The following is an 18023-nucleotide window of genomic DNA, read 5'->3' as shown; positions in this document are numbered from 1 at the left end:
TGGAGGAATTTGTTTTTCTCTTCAGTCCAAAAGATTCCTGTATTTTCTATGGAGCTAGCTTAGTGCTCATGCATTCCTTTAGCCTATTTTTTTTTAAAACCATAGAGTGTGTTTATTTTCCTTTCAGTTACAACAGACCGTATTGCTAGCTATCGTCGTCTGGGTTGGCAACTGAGTCAGAATTGAAATGCATCTGCCCGGGCCTCCTGCCTGTAAAGTTGCAGCTGAATAATCGGCTGCCATTCTGCCAGTCTGTCCTATGGGACATGGCGTGTCTGGCTGCTGCTGAGATGCTGTCTTTGTTCTGTGTCTTTAGTGTTCTAATTGTGAGGAGGACCAGTTCTTTCCTGGTCTGTCTCCTGGTGTTCTAAGCACTTCACATCTGGATTGACCTCTCTTTTTCCAGCTCTGAGAAGTTTTCTGTTATGAGTTTTTTAAAAAACATATTTTGCACCTTTAACTTGATTCTTCTCCTTCTATGCTCTTGTCATGGATCTCTCAGGGTGTTGAGTGTCTTGGATTCCCACTGATGCCTTCTTTGTCTTGTTTTGATTGTTCCAGCAACTTAACTGTGTTTAATTTCTCAACCATGTTTACATTTTCAGAGAAAGCAGTTTGTGATTAACTTTATTCTGCATGTCTTTTCCTTCTTGTTCTTTGCTTTTGATCCTTAACTATTTATTGCTGATTTAAGTTTGTATTTTCTCTGCCACTTTAGAATGGAAGCAGCATGATATAACACACTTTTTATTAATAGTGAGCTGGTTCATTCATGTGGATTTCCTGCCCTCCCCTCCAGTGCCAGTAATACACAACAACAGCTCCCAGTTAGTACAACAACGACCAAATATCCAGAGAGGTTTCAGAAGAGACACTCCCAGGTTGGTGGTAACCAACAGGTGTCTATTTGGACTTTTAAGACCCACTCCACAGGAGGGAAATCATCTCTCATCCTAGAAACCTGGACAACATCCCAGGGCTGGCTAGTGAGGTTATGTATCTTAGAAGAGAATTTACAATTGCCACGATGATAGACTGGAATAATTCAAACCGCATTATTAATCTTATCCTTATATAAGTGTGACTACCACCCCTAATCAGAGAACCCTCTGTCTACAGCAAAGGGAGACCATCAGAGAAGCCACAACTGGGCAGGATGCAGAGAACATTGGCTCATGGGGAGCACAGCCCCAGTGCCTACATCTACATCACAGTTCCTGCATCTATGATTCAGGAAACGCAGGGGAAGAGAGGGGCTGAAAGATTTTAATAGCCTCAATACCAGGATGTCTGCTGTGAAACAGTCACTCACAGAACTGGCTGCATAAATGAGATCTGAACATTTGCCCATATCACCAGACAAGATAATGGAGAGATGGTAAAGTGTCCATGGAAGGAGAGACACTATGTACTGGGATTTTCAGTCTGAGCTTTATTTTGTTCCTAGAAGAGAACTGTGGGCAAGTAGTGACTACAGAAAGAGGGGGAATTGACCTCTCCCAGGGATGAGCCCTCTAAGTGGTTAGTCAAGGCAAAGGAGCAACCCTGAAATCATATACACACAAACAACTAAAGCCGACTTAGCAGGCCGTATTCACACAGTTGTTCATACATATATGTCTATACGTAGAAGAGTAAGTGAAAAGAGGCAATTAATGTGAGAGTAGTGGGGGAAGGCATGGAAGGAGTTGGAAGGAGGGGACTTGGGAGAAATTGAGGGAGGAGAGATTCTATCAGTCCATTTCTTTTATTTAGTTGGCTTTAGTTGGCTTTCTGCTTCTGTAATAAAACATAGGAACTAAAGCAAACCGTGGAGGAAAGGGTTTATTTCCTCTCAGAGCTTACAGTCTATCACGGAGAGAAGTCAGGGTAGGAACTGGAGGCAGGAACTGAGGCAGAAGCTGTGTAGAGATGTTGCTTAATGGCTTGCTCCTCTTGGCTTCTTTAGCCTGCTTTCCAATACACTCCAGGATGTCCTGAACTGGGGTGGCTCCACCCACAGTGGGAGGGACCCTTCCATGTCAATCATTAATCCAGAAAATGCTCCTCAGAATTGCTTACTGAATGGAGCCTATTTCCAATGGAGAATCCCTCTTTCTAGATGCGTCTAGCTTCTGGCTACTTGACAAAAAACTTGTCACCACAACAGACACTTTGTCCATTGGAAAAAGAAAAGAAAAACCAAAACAATATAAGGAGAAACAGACAAAAATGGTTCTCTCAGATTCTGTGGTTGGTATGAAATCCCAGGTATGGCCAGAACCAGCTCTGTCTGGATAAACACCACCTCCCTAGAGATTTTCAATGTCCCTCTTGTGGTACAACATGGTCAGGGTGAGGATGAAAAAACTATAATGGAGGACAGGAGAAGTCATGGGTAAATGTAAACACCCCTTGACAAACTCCCTTGACATAAATGTCTACTGATGCTCACTCAGTGATGTCCCCCACAGAAGGAGACCTTGTCATTTTCTTTAAATGGCATTTCCTTGATAACTGTCATACATACCATACTAATGCAGAAGACACATGAAGAAAGACTATTTATTTCAAATACAGGTTCTTAGGGAAGAAAGATGTAACAACATGTGGGTGGAAGACAAAAATGCATCTGCAAGTGGATCCTGGTCAAGGCGGGCACTCTGGGGCTCCGGCAGAATCTTTAGATTAAGGTGTAGTGTGTCCCAGGAGGAGCAATGCTAAGTCCTGGCAGATTCTTCCCTCACCAGATCTGTTCTCTCCTCTTCCTGAACCATCTCTGCATTGAGAGGGAAGAGGGGTTTGTTCAGTAGGGTAATCAGGATATAATCAGAAAAGCCATCCTGAGACATTAGCTGCTCTCTATAATTTAGATTGCACAGAAGAACCTGCTGTCTCCCTATGCTAGTGCTGTGTGAGGCTGAGGGGCTGGGACAGAGTCCACTGCTTGCCTAGAATGTGGGAGGCTCTGGATTCCACCGCAGCAATGCAGAATAGACCCTGGACAAATGTCCAAACATTGCATGCCCTTCCCCCCTCCCTACAATAATACACCCTGTGGGAAGTCAGCAGGATTTTCAGGCAGATGCACCAGCGTGCTTCAGATAATTACAAAGCTGGGTGTCCTTATCTGTGTGGACTCACCAGATGCTTCAAACCAGCAGAGGGACCAGGCATTTGGACTCTATGCTTTCCCATTCCCTTCAGTCTCTGTTTAACCAAGCTTACATCAACATTATCAGTGCTGGGTTCTGCCTGTCCACTATCCACACACCCAAATTACTCCTGTATGGATAGAATCCATGCTTACTTTTCAGTATTTCAAACATTTTAGGATCATGGAACCCATAGTTACACTAATTTGAATCCTGTATTGGCCATAACCCCAAGACTGCTCCATAGAAAATCCAATGGATACCAGCATTGAGGGACTTGAATGTACTCGTACATATATATTGATTTAAATACTGAATGTAAAAATGACATAAAGAAGTAGGAACATGACTTGCACCTAGTTTGGTGGAAGAAAAGTCTATAATAGATTCGTGGGAGAGCCTAACCAGAGGCAGGGACATCTGGGGAGTCCAGAGTAGATGAGAACAGACTGAGTCATGAGAGGAGAGGAGGAGGGAGGGGAAGGATACAAATGTATCAACATTATAAACAAAGGCAGTGTGGTACCCTGAATTATCCCAACCACAACTCAAGCTTCTCCAGCAAAACATTTCTACTTGTTCCACCTAAAAACTACATGAGAACAGCTCCACTCCCAGTTTACAGAGCCCACACTCCTGTGGAACCCTAGGACAGCAAGGCAGGGGTCTTGCAGGCTGGAATGTGTGGGTGGCTTTAGTTCTGCAGGGCAAAATGGAGGCAGACAAAATGGCCAGCAGAAGGACATGCCTGCCATCCAACCTGAGATGATTTTGAGCCCAGGACCCACTTCCTGCAAGGAGAGAACCAAATCCTTTCAGCTGTCCTCTGACCTCCCAATGTGAGACACAGCTCCTCTTGTCCCGCCACACTCATTCCAAGACAAAATAAAACTTCAAAATGTAATCTGAACTTTTCAGAGAATGAAGACAAGAAGGAGAGCTGCCAGGGAGCCAGAGGCCTCTCTGTACCAGCTTGTTCCCTATGAAAGGACTTGAAGCCACACAAGGTGCTTACCCTTCTTCAGCACTGGATCATGATTTCTCTGGAAAATTTGTTCCAACTCCTGCAGCTGTAGCCCTGTCACAGAGGCAATGGCAGGACCCCCATGCTGGCACAGGCTGCATTTTGGGCATGGTAACTGGAATGGACTCTGCACTGGGTGTCAGAACTGACACAGGCTGGACATGGGGTCCTGTAATGGCACAGGCTGTACCTGGGGCACAGTAACAGGCACAGGCTGTACCTGGGGCACAGTAACAGGCACAGGCTGTACCTGGGGCACAGGAACCGGCACAGGCTGTACCTGGGGCACTAGACCTGGCACAGGCTGTACACCAGGCACTGTTACTGACACACACTGTACTCGGGGCACCAGATGTGACATATGCTGTACACAGATCACAAAGCTGCACAGCCTTGGTGCTCCCTATGCTCTCAGGAAATGGCTTCTGAGGTGGATGCTCGTTCTTCTGGCTATTGGGACTGGCACCCTGACTGTGGGTGGGAAGAGCCATGAATAGAAGAAACACAGTGTCCTGTACCGGGGACTTGCCCCACCTGACATTAGAAATAATTGTTCCACAGAGGTGGAGTGAGTTGACGAGGCCATGATGAGGGCACAGAGAACCATGTGGAGTCAGCATGAAGCAGCATAGCACCTGGAAATCTTTCTCACTCAGCAAGGCATAGTGACCACAGTTTGCCAGTGTCTCCTTCTGCCATAAATGCCATTTCTGTAATACGCTACAATGGTTCAAATACTTATACCCATATTTTAGTATCCTGAAAAAAATAGAACCAACATGCTTATAATCCACCTCTTTATTGCTGAGATAATTGCAGGGAAGAAAAGGATGTCATGGCCAGCATGTGTGGCCGAGACACTGGGTGCAAGGCCAGGTTCCAGGTCATCTGGCTCACAACAGAGGTGGCACTCATGCGCTGCTCCAAAATCTTCAAGGATCGTTGCTCTGGGGACCAGGTGGTGCATTGATCAGCACCACCATTCTATTGCTTCTTCTGAAAATGGCTCTCCTGGTCCTAAACCAATCCTTCAAGCAGAAGAAAGGGTTGTTTAGTACACTGAACTGTACCACCACTGAAGAACACATGCTGTAACCATGTATAATGGCTCAATTTTACTAACATTTTAGATCATATATGGATTCCATCCCTGGGCCAGTGTGTGCTAGGTATGTGCTCCAGGACAGAGCTACTCCCCTAGAAAAGCACCACATTTCTGATTGCCCAGGAACTGTTTATCTATCTAACCCCAAGAAAGATTGAAGACTTACCTCAAGTGTGTACTGATTGTTCAGAATGTTGGAATCAACAGGTTTCATTCTCATTGAAACATTCAAAACACCCCCATGAACCCCCTGAGGACATGTACCACCACACACAGTCCTTCAGCTATGGGACAGACGTAGAATATTGCCTCTTCTCTCCATCAATTGATATTTTTAATGCATTTGTTCAGAAGAGAATGCAGATCTAGCTAGTGGGTTGTTCCTGGTCCCTGCTGTGTGTTGAAAAGTATCAAAAACCCCGGAGAACTATCTTAAGGCCCAAAGTTGTCTGTGAAAGGCTCCATGGTGATAGCTTTTTGTGAGTATTCAGAATGCACATTTTATGAGACAAAGGGCACTTCTTCCTGCTCTATGCTTCCTCCCTACCCTCCAAGTATACAGTCTATAGGCCTTTTCCCTTGTGGGCATGTGGTCTGGAAAAGCCAGGGCTGATTGTAATGGTGAGCACAGTTCACATACGTAACCAACAAAAGACAGGTAAAAGGCCTATGGGACATTTGAGGATCCTGGTCCCAGTATTGATTGAGAACTAAGCCAGGCATGTGACATTTGCAGACTAGAACAAAAGAAGTCTGAGAAAAGGTTTTCTGACACACACAGAGTGAAAGAATTGAAAGTGGGCAAGAACATGGTCTCTTCACTTAAGTGAGGCATGCGGGCTGCACAGCCTTCAGAAGGTCATGGAGAACACACTATGTCCACCAAAGGGACAGACAAAGCACCTTGGCATCTGAGGTTTCAGGTGTCCAGGTTGGCATTTCCTGCCTGAGAAAATGGAGGTCTTTCATCATCTTGAGCCTAGCCTGGTTTTGGACTTGTCTGGCGTCCTTGGGATACAACTTCAGGGTCCCACTCTTCTGCTATAATTATCCTCTAGACAACAACATCCCAAGATGTGGAGCCCTTCCAAAACATTATTTTTTTTTAAATACTGACCTGCACATCTTCTTCTGTCACACCCATAGATCTTGCAAGAGCCTTCCTGAAGTGAAAAGATTCCAATATTTAGGCCTTGTGGTGGAAACAAACTATATAAGGACATATTCTGATTCCTTTTAAATGTGTGCGTGCTCACACACACAGACACACACATACATACACACACACAAACACACACTCCAACTGCCCCACATACAGTATTCCTCACAACTATTTTGCGACTTATTTTGTAACATGTTTCTTTCAGATATCAAAATTAAGTGTACCCCCCAAACACAGGTATGTTGCCCATGTACTTAACATGTAAAGCTTCATTAAGAGATCCTCCACGACATAAACTGTTAGTCAAATTTTAATCTGAGCTGGAATCCCTCCTGCATTTTCCCAACCACACCTCAGGCTTCTCACTCATACTTACAGAGACTTATTTAGAACAAGCACTGTCTCAATTTCCCACCCAAGTGCCACTTAAAGAGGCAACAGAACACAGTCTTTCCAGTTGGACTAGGGCACATCCCCTTACTACAGAATCCAATTTCTGCTGGTGGGTGCAGACATGCTTACTTTGTTTCTAGAGAAAACCAGGGGTTCAGGGAGTACCAAAGGACAGCCTGGATGCACTGCCTGAAAACCAGGCGCCTAGCAGGGCGTTCTGCTTACCTTACTTGAAAGTTGGGAAAGTGATTCTCTTCGAAAAGACGCTCCAGGTCCTGCAGCTGAGACTGGGTGAATCTGGTGTGGCTCTGGAAATCCCCAGCCTGGAGACTCTTGGTGCCCTCAGACATTGCCACCTCTTGCTGAGGTTGCTGTTGAACACTGCTGCCATGGCCACCTTCTGCCTGGATCCCCTTGTCCATGGGGCCAGAACTACCATTGCCAGCATGTGCTCCTTCCATTTCTTCTTCCTTTTCTCCCTCCTCTACCACTCCTGTGGCTTCCTGAGCAAGATCGGACTGAGCAAGATCTTCTTGAGCAGGCTTGCTTGGAGCAAGTTTGCCCTGATCAAGCTGACCCTGAGCAATCTCGCTCCATACAAGCCCTCTCTTGCCTCCTTTCTCTCCAGCCTTTAGGACCACTGCATTCTCACCTGCTAGAGATAAAAACACAAAGATAAAGATCTGAGCATCTTGGCCATGGATCATTAGAAAGCCTAGAGAGGGGCCACGGGCAGAGCCGGGTAATCGAAGTGCATGGCCACTGGCCTTTCCAACAGATTTGCTTCCCGGATTTTGCCCAAGTCCAATCAGAACCATTTTACTGACCATGCTGTTGTTCCTGTTGCTCATCACCTCGTGGACTCAGCATCCTGTTGAAACACTGGCTGCAACCCTGGCGAGTCTCTGTGCGGGGAATCTTTCAATCAGACCCGAGTTCCGAAGCTTTATAACCACGTCCTCACTGTCTGGAGCCACAGGTACAGCTCTGATTCTTGACCCAGAAAACTTGTCTTCTGGACACTCAACGTAATTACAATGTGTCCAATCACATTCTGGCCTCCACAGGCTCAGTGGCTGTGGGCTTGTCCTCTGAGGTGTCTAGCCTGAAGCACATTAGGGCTGAAAGAGCAGGGAGTACTTTAAAAAATGCAGTGAGTGTGTGTGGTGGGGGTGCGGAACCTGTGGCTCTGGGTTGCTCCTTAGCTGACACATCTAGTTTTGGGTAAGGATGGACTGTTCAAATTCAGTCACAGGGAGTAACACAAAGACCTTCTCAAACTCAGCAGGCCCTTGAGCCCAGCTAAATCATTTTATTAAATTATGGAAAAGTCCTTCAAACAAAATGCCCAAATCTTGGATGTGCTGTCTTGAAGAGCCCAGTATGATGGCAAATATGTGGGTAGGCCAGGGCAAGATCCTGCTGAGAGACTGTGCTCCCAACAGGGCTGAATTCCGCTGGTATTCACAAGCTCATTCTGATGGTGGAGACCTTGCTCTACCTAGCTGTGCTTGACTAAGGTCCTAGGGTGACCCAGATACCTGAGGACATGAAAGATCGACCCTAGGTACTGGCTCCAAACCTGTCTCACAGCTGTGAAGTTGAAAGACAGGAGGAGTAAGCAATTCTGGATTCAGCTCTACAAAGAATCATTGCAGGAAAGGACAGAACTGAGGAAAAGTTAGAGAGACTCCCCAGAGTAGGTGATATTTCCAAAATTTAAAAGAGCCACTGAGCTCTGTCATTTCATGGTTTTTGTTTTTAATAGGATCATGGCAGAGTCTGGACAATGGCTGAGGTAATTGTTAGGAGATGGTTTATTTCTCTGGGATAGCATAGGCTGAGATACTGGAGGTCCCACGGTGCACATGGTCTAGTCCACACCAAGGAGATGATCATGCTCTGTTTACCTATTGCCCACCTAGTCAGGGGTGGCTCAACCACCCCCCTCCACCACAGGCCCCTTTGTCCATCCCTGACTAGGGCTTTGTGAGTTGTGGGCCTTGACTGTCTGGTCACCATTAGACACTGGGTGGTCTTGTGTCCTCTGACATTTCAGCTGTCCCAGGTGCTTTTAATTATCCTCAGGTCTCTTTCTTCTCAGTCACCAAGAAGCAGCTGCAACTGTCCTTCCTCTTCTTATCTCCTGGGTGGTTGTGAAAGGCTTCCCTGAAACACTGAAATGGGAGGCTTTCTTAGACACAGACTTTACTCCCTCTCACAATTAGCTGCTGTAGAAGCCAGGCTATATAAGGAGACAATAGTGCCAGGTGTGCTTTCCTGAAGGACTTGGTGGCCTGGTTGGACTGCCCACAGTAGCTGGGAGCCCTGTCTTTATCAGTGTGAGACAGCTTGACTGTCCTACTGATCGCAGAAACTCTTTGTGTCTCATCTTCAGTGTTCCTGGCTTGGCTGTTTCAAACCAACGCTCCTTTTAGCCCTCCCGTCCCTGCAACATATGTGAGCAACTTCGAAATTTGAACGTGAGTGCTTTTCCCTACTAAGGACAGAGACCTACTTCCTGTTTTCATACCAACCCCAGATTCTGAGATAAATTTCCCAAGATGCTGTTCACACGGTTGGTTTGAAGCAGGTAAGCAATCATGCATTCAGGGTGCCTCAGAGACTGTTCATTTCCTCCCCTTTCTACAGAGCTCACAGGACACTGGGTGTATTCTTTTATTTCTGGCAGTTTGCTCTCAGGGCTTAGCAAAGACTGATGCAGAGTGATATCCCTCTCTGATGGGTGACTCAGCACCCCAAACGATGGATGCTTGCTGTGTAACCCAGAGGAGCTGTGGGGCTCACTATGGGAGTAGATAACACAGGTAAACAGCAATGCTCCAATCTGTTATCTGTGTGAGTCTGGAAACCAGCACCCATCTCTGCCTTTACCCTTGATCCTCTTGAATCTCCTGTCCCCGTCTTGGACCTGGGGAAGGGACTCCTCTCTGCTGACTCCTTAGGATGTCTGCTGCTAGCCAGCTGCTATCTAGTAGCACAATCTTACATATCCTTGATATGACAGGAAATATGTACCCTAAGGAGGTTTTGTTATAGAACAGCAGTGCTTCATGAGCCCAATTACTGCTCTGGGTGAATTTCTTATAAGTTATCTTCTGTGAGGGACTCTCCAGGATTGAAATGCATTAATAAAATCTTGTGCCTCCTTCTTGTTTAGTTACATGCTCAATGCTTTAGGCCAATGTTTCTCAACCTTCCTAATGCTGTGGCTCTTTAATGTAGTTGCCCATGCTGTGGTGACCCCAACCATTTTGTTGTTGCTTCCTAATTGTAATTTTGCGACTGTTATGAGTCATAATATAATATCTTTTTTCCCAATGGTCTTAGTACAGGTCTGCAGACCCCAAACTTAAAGGGGCTGCAACCTCCAAGTAGAGAACCACTGCTTTAAGTTAAGGTATGTGATTGTGGAGTTTCTACACCATTTTCCCCTGGGACTCTGCTCATCATAGTTATTAGATGGGAAACCTACCTGCACACAGATTTTCCTGAGGGATTTCTTGGTCAGCATGCACACGTCCACACACAGGTGCATTCACAGTCACAACATTCACATGCAGAAACATCTGTAGCCAAAGCCCTCTCATCCCATTGTCCCATCCCCTAGAGAGAGGCTAATATGCAGAATGTAAGAGTAGTTTAAGAAATATGGAAAGCATAAAAGGAAAATAGTCCAAAACGTTTCATAAAGCTAGTTACTGCCTGGAAAGGAAACACAAATGAATTCTAAGTCTGTTTTTTTGATGGCACAAGTTTAAAAAAAACCATGGATCACTTCTTAACTGAAATCCAAGACAATATTAAGTTTACCTTGAAGAGTGTTGAGATAATTCAAATGAGCAATTTTAGAAGCAATTTATCAGATGTAAGAAGAAACACAATTGTGGGATCAGTATCTATACCTGGTGCCTGTGCGGCTTTTTGGAGCTCATTACCTATGATGGGACACCTTGCACAGCCTTGGTACAGAGGGGAGGGTCTTGGACCTTCCTCAACTGAATGTACCAGGCTCTGCTGACTCTCCATGGGAGCCTTACCTTTTTGGAGGTGGGGATAGGGAGGTAGGTTTGCGGGGGGAATGCTGGGGAAAGCGTGAGGAGAGATGAGACAGGGATCTGTGGTTGGTGTGTAAAATGAATAAAAAATTTCTTAAAGAAAAAAGAAGAAACATAATTGACAGAATGAATTCTTTGGTGAGCTTTTATCTGTGTATGACATCACATACAGAAAGAATAATAAATGGGGAAGCTTTCCTAGATTTGAGACATCTTCCACACACCCATGGTCAGCATTGTTAGGGACACCTGACAATCGGTGAGCCAGCTGTACCCAGGTTGGCTCTCCCACGAGGCCTTTGTTGCTCACTGGACAGGATACACTGAGCCCTGCACTGCCCACTTAGTCACAGTTCACTATGTATTTTCTCTGTTCAGGACTCCATGGCTGAGTTTTCAAGTCATCAAGTGATAATCATGTCTTTGTCAGGAAAGTCAGAGGCTGCCACCTAGCTCATCTGAACCACAACTGCTCTCTCTCTCTGTCTGTCTCTCCCTCTCTCTATCTTTCCCCTCTCCCTCTCTCTTTTTGTGTGTATACTGGTGTCTTGTGTAGAAATAATGAAGAGTGAGCCCCTCACTGAACCAGGAAAGGAGTGGACAGGTCAGGGATCCTCCCTTCAGTCTTTCAACCAGCCACATCACTTTGGAGTGTTCTTGCTGAAACCCTCTGGTGTCCTTTATCCCAGCAACAGGTCCTGGAACATTCTTGCTGTATCCAGGTCATAGGTCCTATCCCTGGTCATAGATCTCATCCTACATGGACTCAATAAGGACTCTTCCTGCTGTTTGTAAGAGGAACATGGTCGAGAGAGACAAGGGGTGATATAGCAGGAGGCAAGGACTGGGAGAGGCCTGAGAAGACATCTAGAAGGATTGTATCCTGAGGAAGGAGAGGGTGCAGTGGCTGAAGTGATCTCCAGGGAAGGGTAGCTCTGATAGAGATGGCAGAGGTATGGCCAGGAGATGGTCTGGAGACAAGCTGGGCTGGGCCAATTTTCCAGTGGAAAGTAGTCAAGGTTGGGGAGAAAGATGTACCAATTATGAGCCTCTCCAGGCAGTGGTGGCACATGCACTCGAGAAGCAGAACAAGGCACATCTCTGTGAGTTTGAGGCCATTCTGGTCTACAGAGTGAGATCCACTACAGGCACCAAAATTACACAGAGCAACCCTGTCTCAACCCCCCCCCCCAAATTATGATCCCCAAGAAGGAGGTTGGAGCTGGGCTACCCAGCCTTGCCCAGGAGAGAGGCCACTGAGAAGTCAGAAGACTGTGCAGCAGGATGAGAGATGCTGTCAGCATGACTGACTGTGTATCATTACAGAAGTGAGGCAGGCTGCAGGACAGTGGTGGGGATTTCTCATGTAAATCAGCCTGGACAACCAGGGTCCAGTGTACACAAGGAAACCTGGACACTTGTAAAACCTCCAGGACCCTAAATGTGCTTTTGTGGGGCTCAAAGCCCAGTAAAACTGGTGCTGCTGTATAGATAGTTGACCACATAACCTCCCCTGGTGCTCTCTGAGAGGGGCCTGTTCTTCCTGGATGCAAGTTTAGGCTGGCATAACAAGCTCTCAGATAGTACCCTGGTGGGGTGGTAAGAACGTTCAACTTCTTCAGTGACACCCATTGAGAATGAAGAACACTTACTAGTAGAAATTGGTTAAAATGACTTAGTGTGTGTTGATTTGGGTGTGATACTCACTGCAGAATTATGTCTAAACAAAAAGCTAGGAAGGGCCTTGATATCCTTCATGGGAGAATTTACTCCATAGGCAAAGGTCTTACCTGAGGATAGATGATTTTACAGAGCATGAACATCATGCTCTCACAAGTGCAGTCAGGGTGATCTTTCCAAAACACCAACCTGACTCTGCTGCTTCTCTGTTCAGACACTGCCCACAGCTGACCTCTGCCCTTCTGACTTTGCCAGAGCCCAACACTGCCCTTTTCTGACCTCCTGTTCCATTTGAAGTTGTCACCATCAGTGTTCCTTGGTCCACCTTTCTTCCTACTGGTTTTATTTCTGGCATGTCCTACTTTCTAATTCAACTCCGTGGCCCTGTCCTGTGCACACTTCCTGGCCTTCACACCTGTGTGAGCAGGTCTGTACTGCCACTAGTACCTCCTATTACTGAGTTGGCATTACTGCGGGCCTATGGGCATTGGCCTGTCTAGTGTTGGCTGTGTTCCTGTGATCAGAAACTTATGCTTGGAACAAACAAGCAATTAAGCAGGTAGCCTGCTCCCATGTATGAGGGAATGCAGCCCAACAATGTTCCTGGGCCAACTCCAGTGTACCTGGGCCTCTCCAAAAGCCTGAAGGGGTGGGCATTTTGCTGGCTACCAGATAATAGCAGTCTGCCAGAGGTCTCTTCATGAGGCTATGAGACATTCTTGAAACATCTGTCCCTGTACTTACACAGGAACAAGATATTCAAAACATAATAAAATTAAAAAGGTCAGCAAGATTTGATGGGCTAGAGGAATTGTCTGTAGTTCAGATTACAAGCCTCTTCCCACTGTACACTCAGACAATAATGTGGCATGAAAGTCTTCCCTACACAGAGACATGTGGATGAGCAAAGTATCAATTGGAAAGATAATAAAAGTATGAGGTGTGAGGAACTCCCTCTCTTAAAAGTTAGCTCATGTAGAGTCAGTATACATGACCTCAAAAATTCAACCAGGGACTCCTACAGCTGATAAAGTCCTTCAGTAATGTGGTAGGATAGAAGATTAACTCAAAAAATCAGTAGCCCTCCTGTATACAAATGATAAATGGGCTGAGAAAGAAATCAGAGAAACATCACCCTTTACAATAGCCACAAATGATATAAAATACCTTGGGATAACTCTAACTAAGGAAGTGAAAGACCTGTATGGTAAGAACTTTAAATCTTGGAAGAAAGGAATTGAAGAAGATATCAGAAAACTGAAAGATCTCCCATGATCATGAATGGTAGAATTAACATAGTAAAAATTGCAATCTTACCAAAAGCAATCTACAGATTCAATGCAATCCCCAACAAATCTGATCACAATTCTTCACAGACCTGGAAAGAAAAATGCTCAACTTCAAATGGAAAAACAAAAAACCCAGGATAGCCAAAAGAACCCTGTACAATAAACCAACCTCTGGAAGCATCACGATCACTCACTTCAAGGTCTACTATAAAGCTTCAGTAATACAAAGAGCTTGGTACTGGCACAAAACTGACATGTGAGCCGGGCGGTGGTGGCACACGCCCTTAATCCCAGCACTCGGGAGGCAGAGCCAGGCGGATCTCTGTGAGTTCAAGGCCAGCCTGGGCTACCACGTGAGCTCCAAGAAAGGCAGGAAGGCACAAAGCTATGCAGAGAAACCCTGTCTCGAAAAACCAAAAACCAAAAACAAAACAACAAAAAAACATAACAAACAAGCAAACAAACAAACAAAAACCCTGACATGTGGACCAATGGAATTGATTGTAGAGCTGACATCAATTACTCACCTATGAACATATGATTTTTCACAAAGAAGCCAAAACTGTACCATGGAAAAAGGAAAGCATCTTCAACAAATAGCGCTGCCATAACTGGATGTCAACTCACAGAAGATTGCAAATAGATCCATATCTGTCACCATGCACAAACCCAAGTCCAAGTGGATCAAAGACCTCAACATAAATTCACTTACACTGAACTTGATAGAAGAGAAAGTAGGAAGTAGTCTTGAATGCATTGGTACAGGAGATCACTTTCTAAATATAACACCAGTAGCACAGACATTGATAGCAACAATTAATAAATAGGACCTCCTGAAACTTAAAAGCTTTTCTAGAGCAAAGGATATGGTCAGTAATACAAAACAACAGCTTACAGAATGGGAAAATGTCTTCACCAGCCCCACATCTGACCGAGGGATGAACTCCAAAATATGTAAAAAAACTCAGAAATCTAGACTTCAAAATACTCAACAATCCAATTAAAAAATGGGCTACTGCTGTGGGATGGTCTATATGTCAAATGCTCTGATTGGTCAATAAATAAAACACTGATTGGCTAGTGGCCAGGCAGGAAGTAGGTGGGACAAGGAGAGAGGAGAATTTTGGGAAGCGGAAGGCTGAGGCGGAGAGACACTGCCAGCCGCAGCCATGACCAGCAGCATGTGAAGACGCCGGTAAGCCACCAGCCACGTGGCAAGGTATAGATTTATGGAAATGGATTAATTTAAGCTGTAAGAACAGTTAGCAAGAAGCCTGCCACGGCCATAGAGTTTGTATGCAATATAAGTCTCTGTGTTTACTGGTTGGGTCTGAGCGGCTGTGGGACTGGCGGGTGACAAAGATTCGTACTGACTGTGAGCAAGGCAGGAAAACTCTAGCTACAGGCTACAGAGTTTAACAGGGAATTCTCAACAGAACAATCTCAAATGGCTGAAAGACATTAAGGAATTGATCAACATCCTTAGTCATCAAGCAGATGAAAATCAAAATGACTCTGAAATACCATCTTATACCTGTCCGAATGGCTAAGATTAGAAACACTCAAGACAGCTTATGTTGGAGAGGATGTGGAGCAAGCAGAACACTCCTTCACTATTAGTGGGAATGCAAACTTGACAAGCCACTCTGGAAATCAGTATGGTGGTTTTTCAGAAAATTTGGAATTAATCTTCCTCAAGACCCAGCTATACCACTCTTGGGCATAAACCTAAGTTATGCTCAATCTAAACACAAGGACACAGGCTCAACTATGTTCATATCAGCATTACTCATAATAGCAAGAACCTGGAAACTCCCTGGATGCCCCTCAACTGAAGAATGGATAAAAAAAATGTGGCACATTTACACAATGGATTACTACTCAGCAGTAAAAAAAAAAAACAGTGATATCATGAAATTTGCAGGCAAATGGATGGAAGTAGAAAATATCATCCTGAGTGAGGTGACCCAGAGTCAGAAGGACAAAGATGGTATATACTCCCTCATAAGTGGATACTGGATGTAGGGCAAGGGATAGCCAGACTGCAGCTCACGGCTCCAGAGAGGCTAGCTGACAGGGAGGGACCCTGGACACAGCAATCATCCAGTGAAGTAGTAGTGGAAGGGATCTGCATTAGCAGGCTGGGGGTGGGGGAGTTGGCAGAGGGCAAGGAATGGAGGGTGAGAAGATAGGGAAATGGGAGGGTCGGGCTGGAGAGGGGCTAGAGTGGGAGAGCAGGGAAGGATATACCGTGATAGATAAAGACATCATTGGAATAGGAAGAGGCAGGGTGCCAGGAAGCTGTCAGGCATCCACAGGGATGACCCCACTTGGACTGCTGGCACTGGTCAAGAGGGTTCCTGGACTGGTCTACTCTGGTGACCAGTCTAGTGAATAGCCTAGCTGTCATCATAGAGCCTTTGTCCAGTGACCGGTGGCAGCAGATGCAGGGATCCACAGTCAGGAGGAGGAAGGAGATGGCATTTGTGGGTGGTATGTAGAGTGAGTAGAAAATTTGTTAATGAAGAAAAAAGAAAAAAAGAAAATCTAATTCATTTGCTTTTGGTTACTGCTTAGGGGACCTCCAATTTTAAATGGTTATTTTATGTTCAGGAAAGTTAGGTGTTATTGATGACTCTCTGGTCTCTTACAACCCCAAGCACAAATATGTATGTAGCCTACCTTCTAAATACTGGGTGAATTCACCTACTTTTTCCATGTTATTATGGTGTTCATAATTCACTCTGAAGTTACTCATCGTCTCTATTACTGCAAAATATTTTCATTCTCCATGCTTCTAGGTTTACTGCACTCTAAGTGATCATTCACACAGAATGTTAAACCCCAGCAACTTGTCAGAGAATTAAACATTGTTTTATGTGTAGTGTGTGCACGTGTGTATGTGTGTGCATGTGCACATGCACATGTGTAACTGTAGAGGCAGAAGTAGGGGCCAGAGGTTGACCTAGGATGTGTACCTCGATTGCACTCCACCTCATTTGTGAGACAGAATCTTTCACTGGAGCTCACTGTTTCACTTAGGCTGGCTGGCTGCCTGGACAGGGAGCTCCAGTATCTGACTGTCTGCACATCTCTTGTCCCAGCCCTGAGAACACAGACGTGTATGTCACCATCCCTAGATTTTACATAGGTAGGGATCTGAACTTCGATCCTCATGCTTGTGTAGAGCATTTCATTCATCACACCATTTCTTTAGCCCTTGTACAAAATGTATGACAAAAAAATTGACAGGAATTCCCTGTATCTAATCCTCCAATTACTTTTTTTGGTATTTTTTTATTTTATTTTATCATATTTCATTTTATTTTACATTACTATTCAGTTCTACATAACAGTCACAGATGTAATTTCCATAGACATTTTGGGACAGACAGAGAAGGCCTTTGATTCGCTTGAGAAGATGTGGAATGTGCAAGAAACCCTTGAGCAGATTAGCCAAGTCCAACAGTCTTGTGGTCACATGTGGAAGCCAAGGCCCACAGTCTGGTGGTCAAATGTGGAAGTCAATTGCCACAGGCTTGTGGTCACATGTGGAACACTCCAGGGCCTTTTGGTCAGATAAAGAAGTGAGACTCACCTGAGGAGTACTTGTAGCTATTGATGGTTCTTTGGGAGCAGGAGACGATACAAGGTCCCCCTTTTGCATTAGGGAGAGGGTTGAAACTGTCTTCCTCAGAGGAGATAATACTGACTGCTGTGGGACGGTCTGTATGTCAAATTGCTCTGATTGGTCAATAAATAAAACATTGGTTGGCAAGTGGCCAGGCAGGAAGTAGGTGGGACAAGGAGAGAGGAGAATTCTGGGAAGTGGAAGCCTGACGCGGAGAGTCACTGCAGCCGCCGCCATGACCAGCAGCATGTGAAGATGCCGGTAAGCCACCAGCCACGTGGCAAGGTATAGATTTATGGAAATGGATTAATTTAAGCTATAAGCACAGTTAGCAAGAAGCCTGCCACGGCCATACAGTTTGTAAGCAATATAAGTCTCTGTGTTTACTTGGTTGGGTCTGAGTGGCTGTGGGACTGGAGGGTGAGAGAGATTTGTCCTGACTATGGGCAAGGCAGGAAAACTCTAGCTACAAATGGCGCCCAACGAGAGGGCAAGAGTTTCCACCTAAAACCTGAGAAAAGATTCT

General features: G+C 45.3%; 1 protein-coding gene across 3 annotated transcripts in view; it reads right to left on the bottom strand.

Annotated features, from left to right (window-relative positions):
* Positions 1-4941: 4941 nt before the first annotated feature.
* The window catches only part of LOC143270773 (uncharacterized), a 151662-nt gene continuing 138580 nt past the window's right edge, over positions 4942-18023 (bottom strand). Inside the window, exons 1-4 of one of the 3 annotated variants that reach the window (XM_076561864.1) lie at positions 7646-7825; positions 7044-7473; positions 6381-6426; positions 4942-5186 (exon numbers count right to left, since the gene is read on the bottom strand). In XM_076561864.1, the coding sequence (XP_076417979.1) occupies positions 5091-5186; positions 6381-6426; positions 7044-7473; positions 7646-7688 (615 nt within the window). In that variant the 5' untranslated portion in view covers positions 7689-7825 and the 3' untranslated portion in view covers positions 4942-5090. Of the gene's footprint in view, positions 5187-6380; positions 6427-7043; positions 7474-7645; positions 7826-18023 lie in introns of those variants that run through there. The other 2 variants (XM_076561866.1, XM_076561865.1) reach the window with 2 other exon arrangements.

This window comes from Peromyscus maniculatus, chromosome X (genome assembly GCF_049852395.1).
Source record: "Peromyscus maniculatus bairdii isolate BWxNUB_F1_BW_parent chromosome X, HU_Pman_BW_mat_3.1, whole genome shotgun sequence".
Classification (NCBI taxonomy): domain Eukaryota; kingdom Metazoa; phylum Chordata; class Mammalia; order Rodentia; family Cricetidae; genus Peromyscus; species Peromyscus maniculatus.
This window is presented reverse-complemented; position numbering and strand designations above follow the sequence as displayed.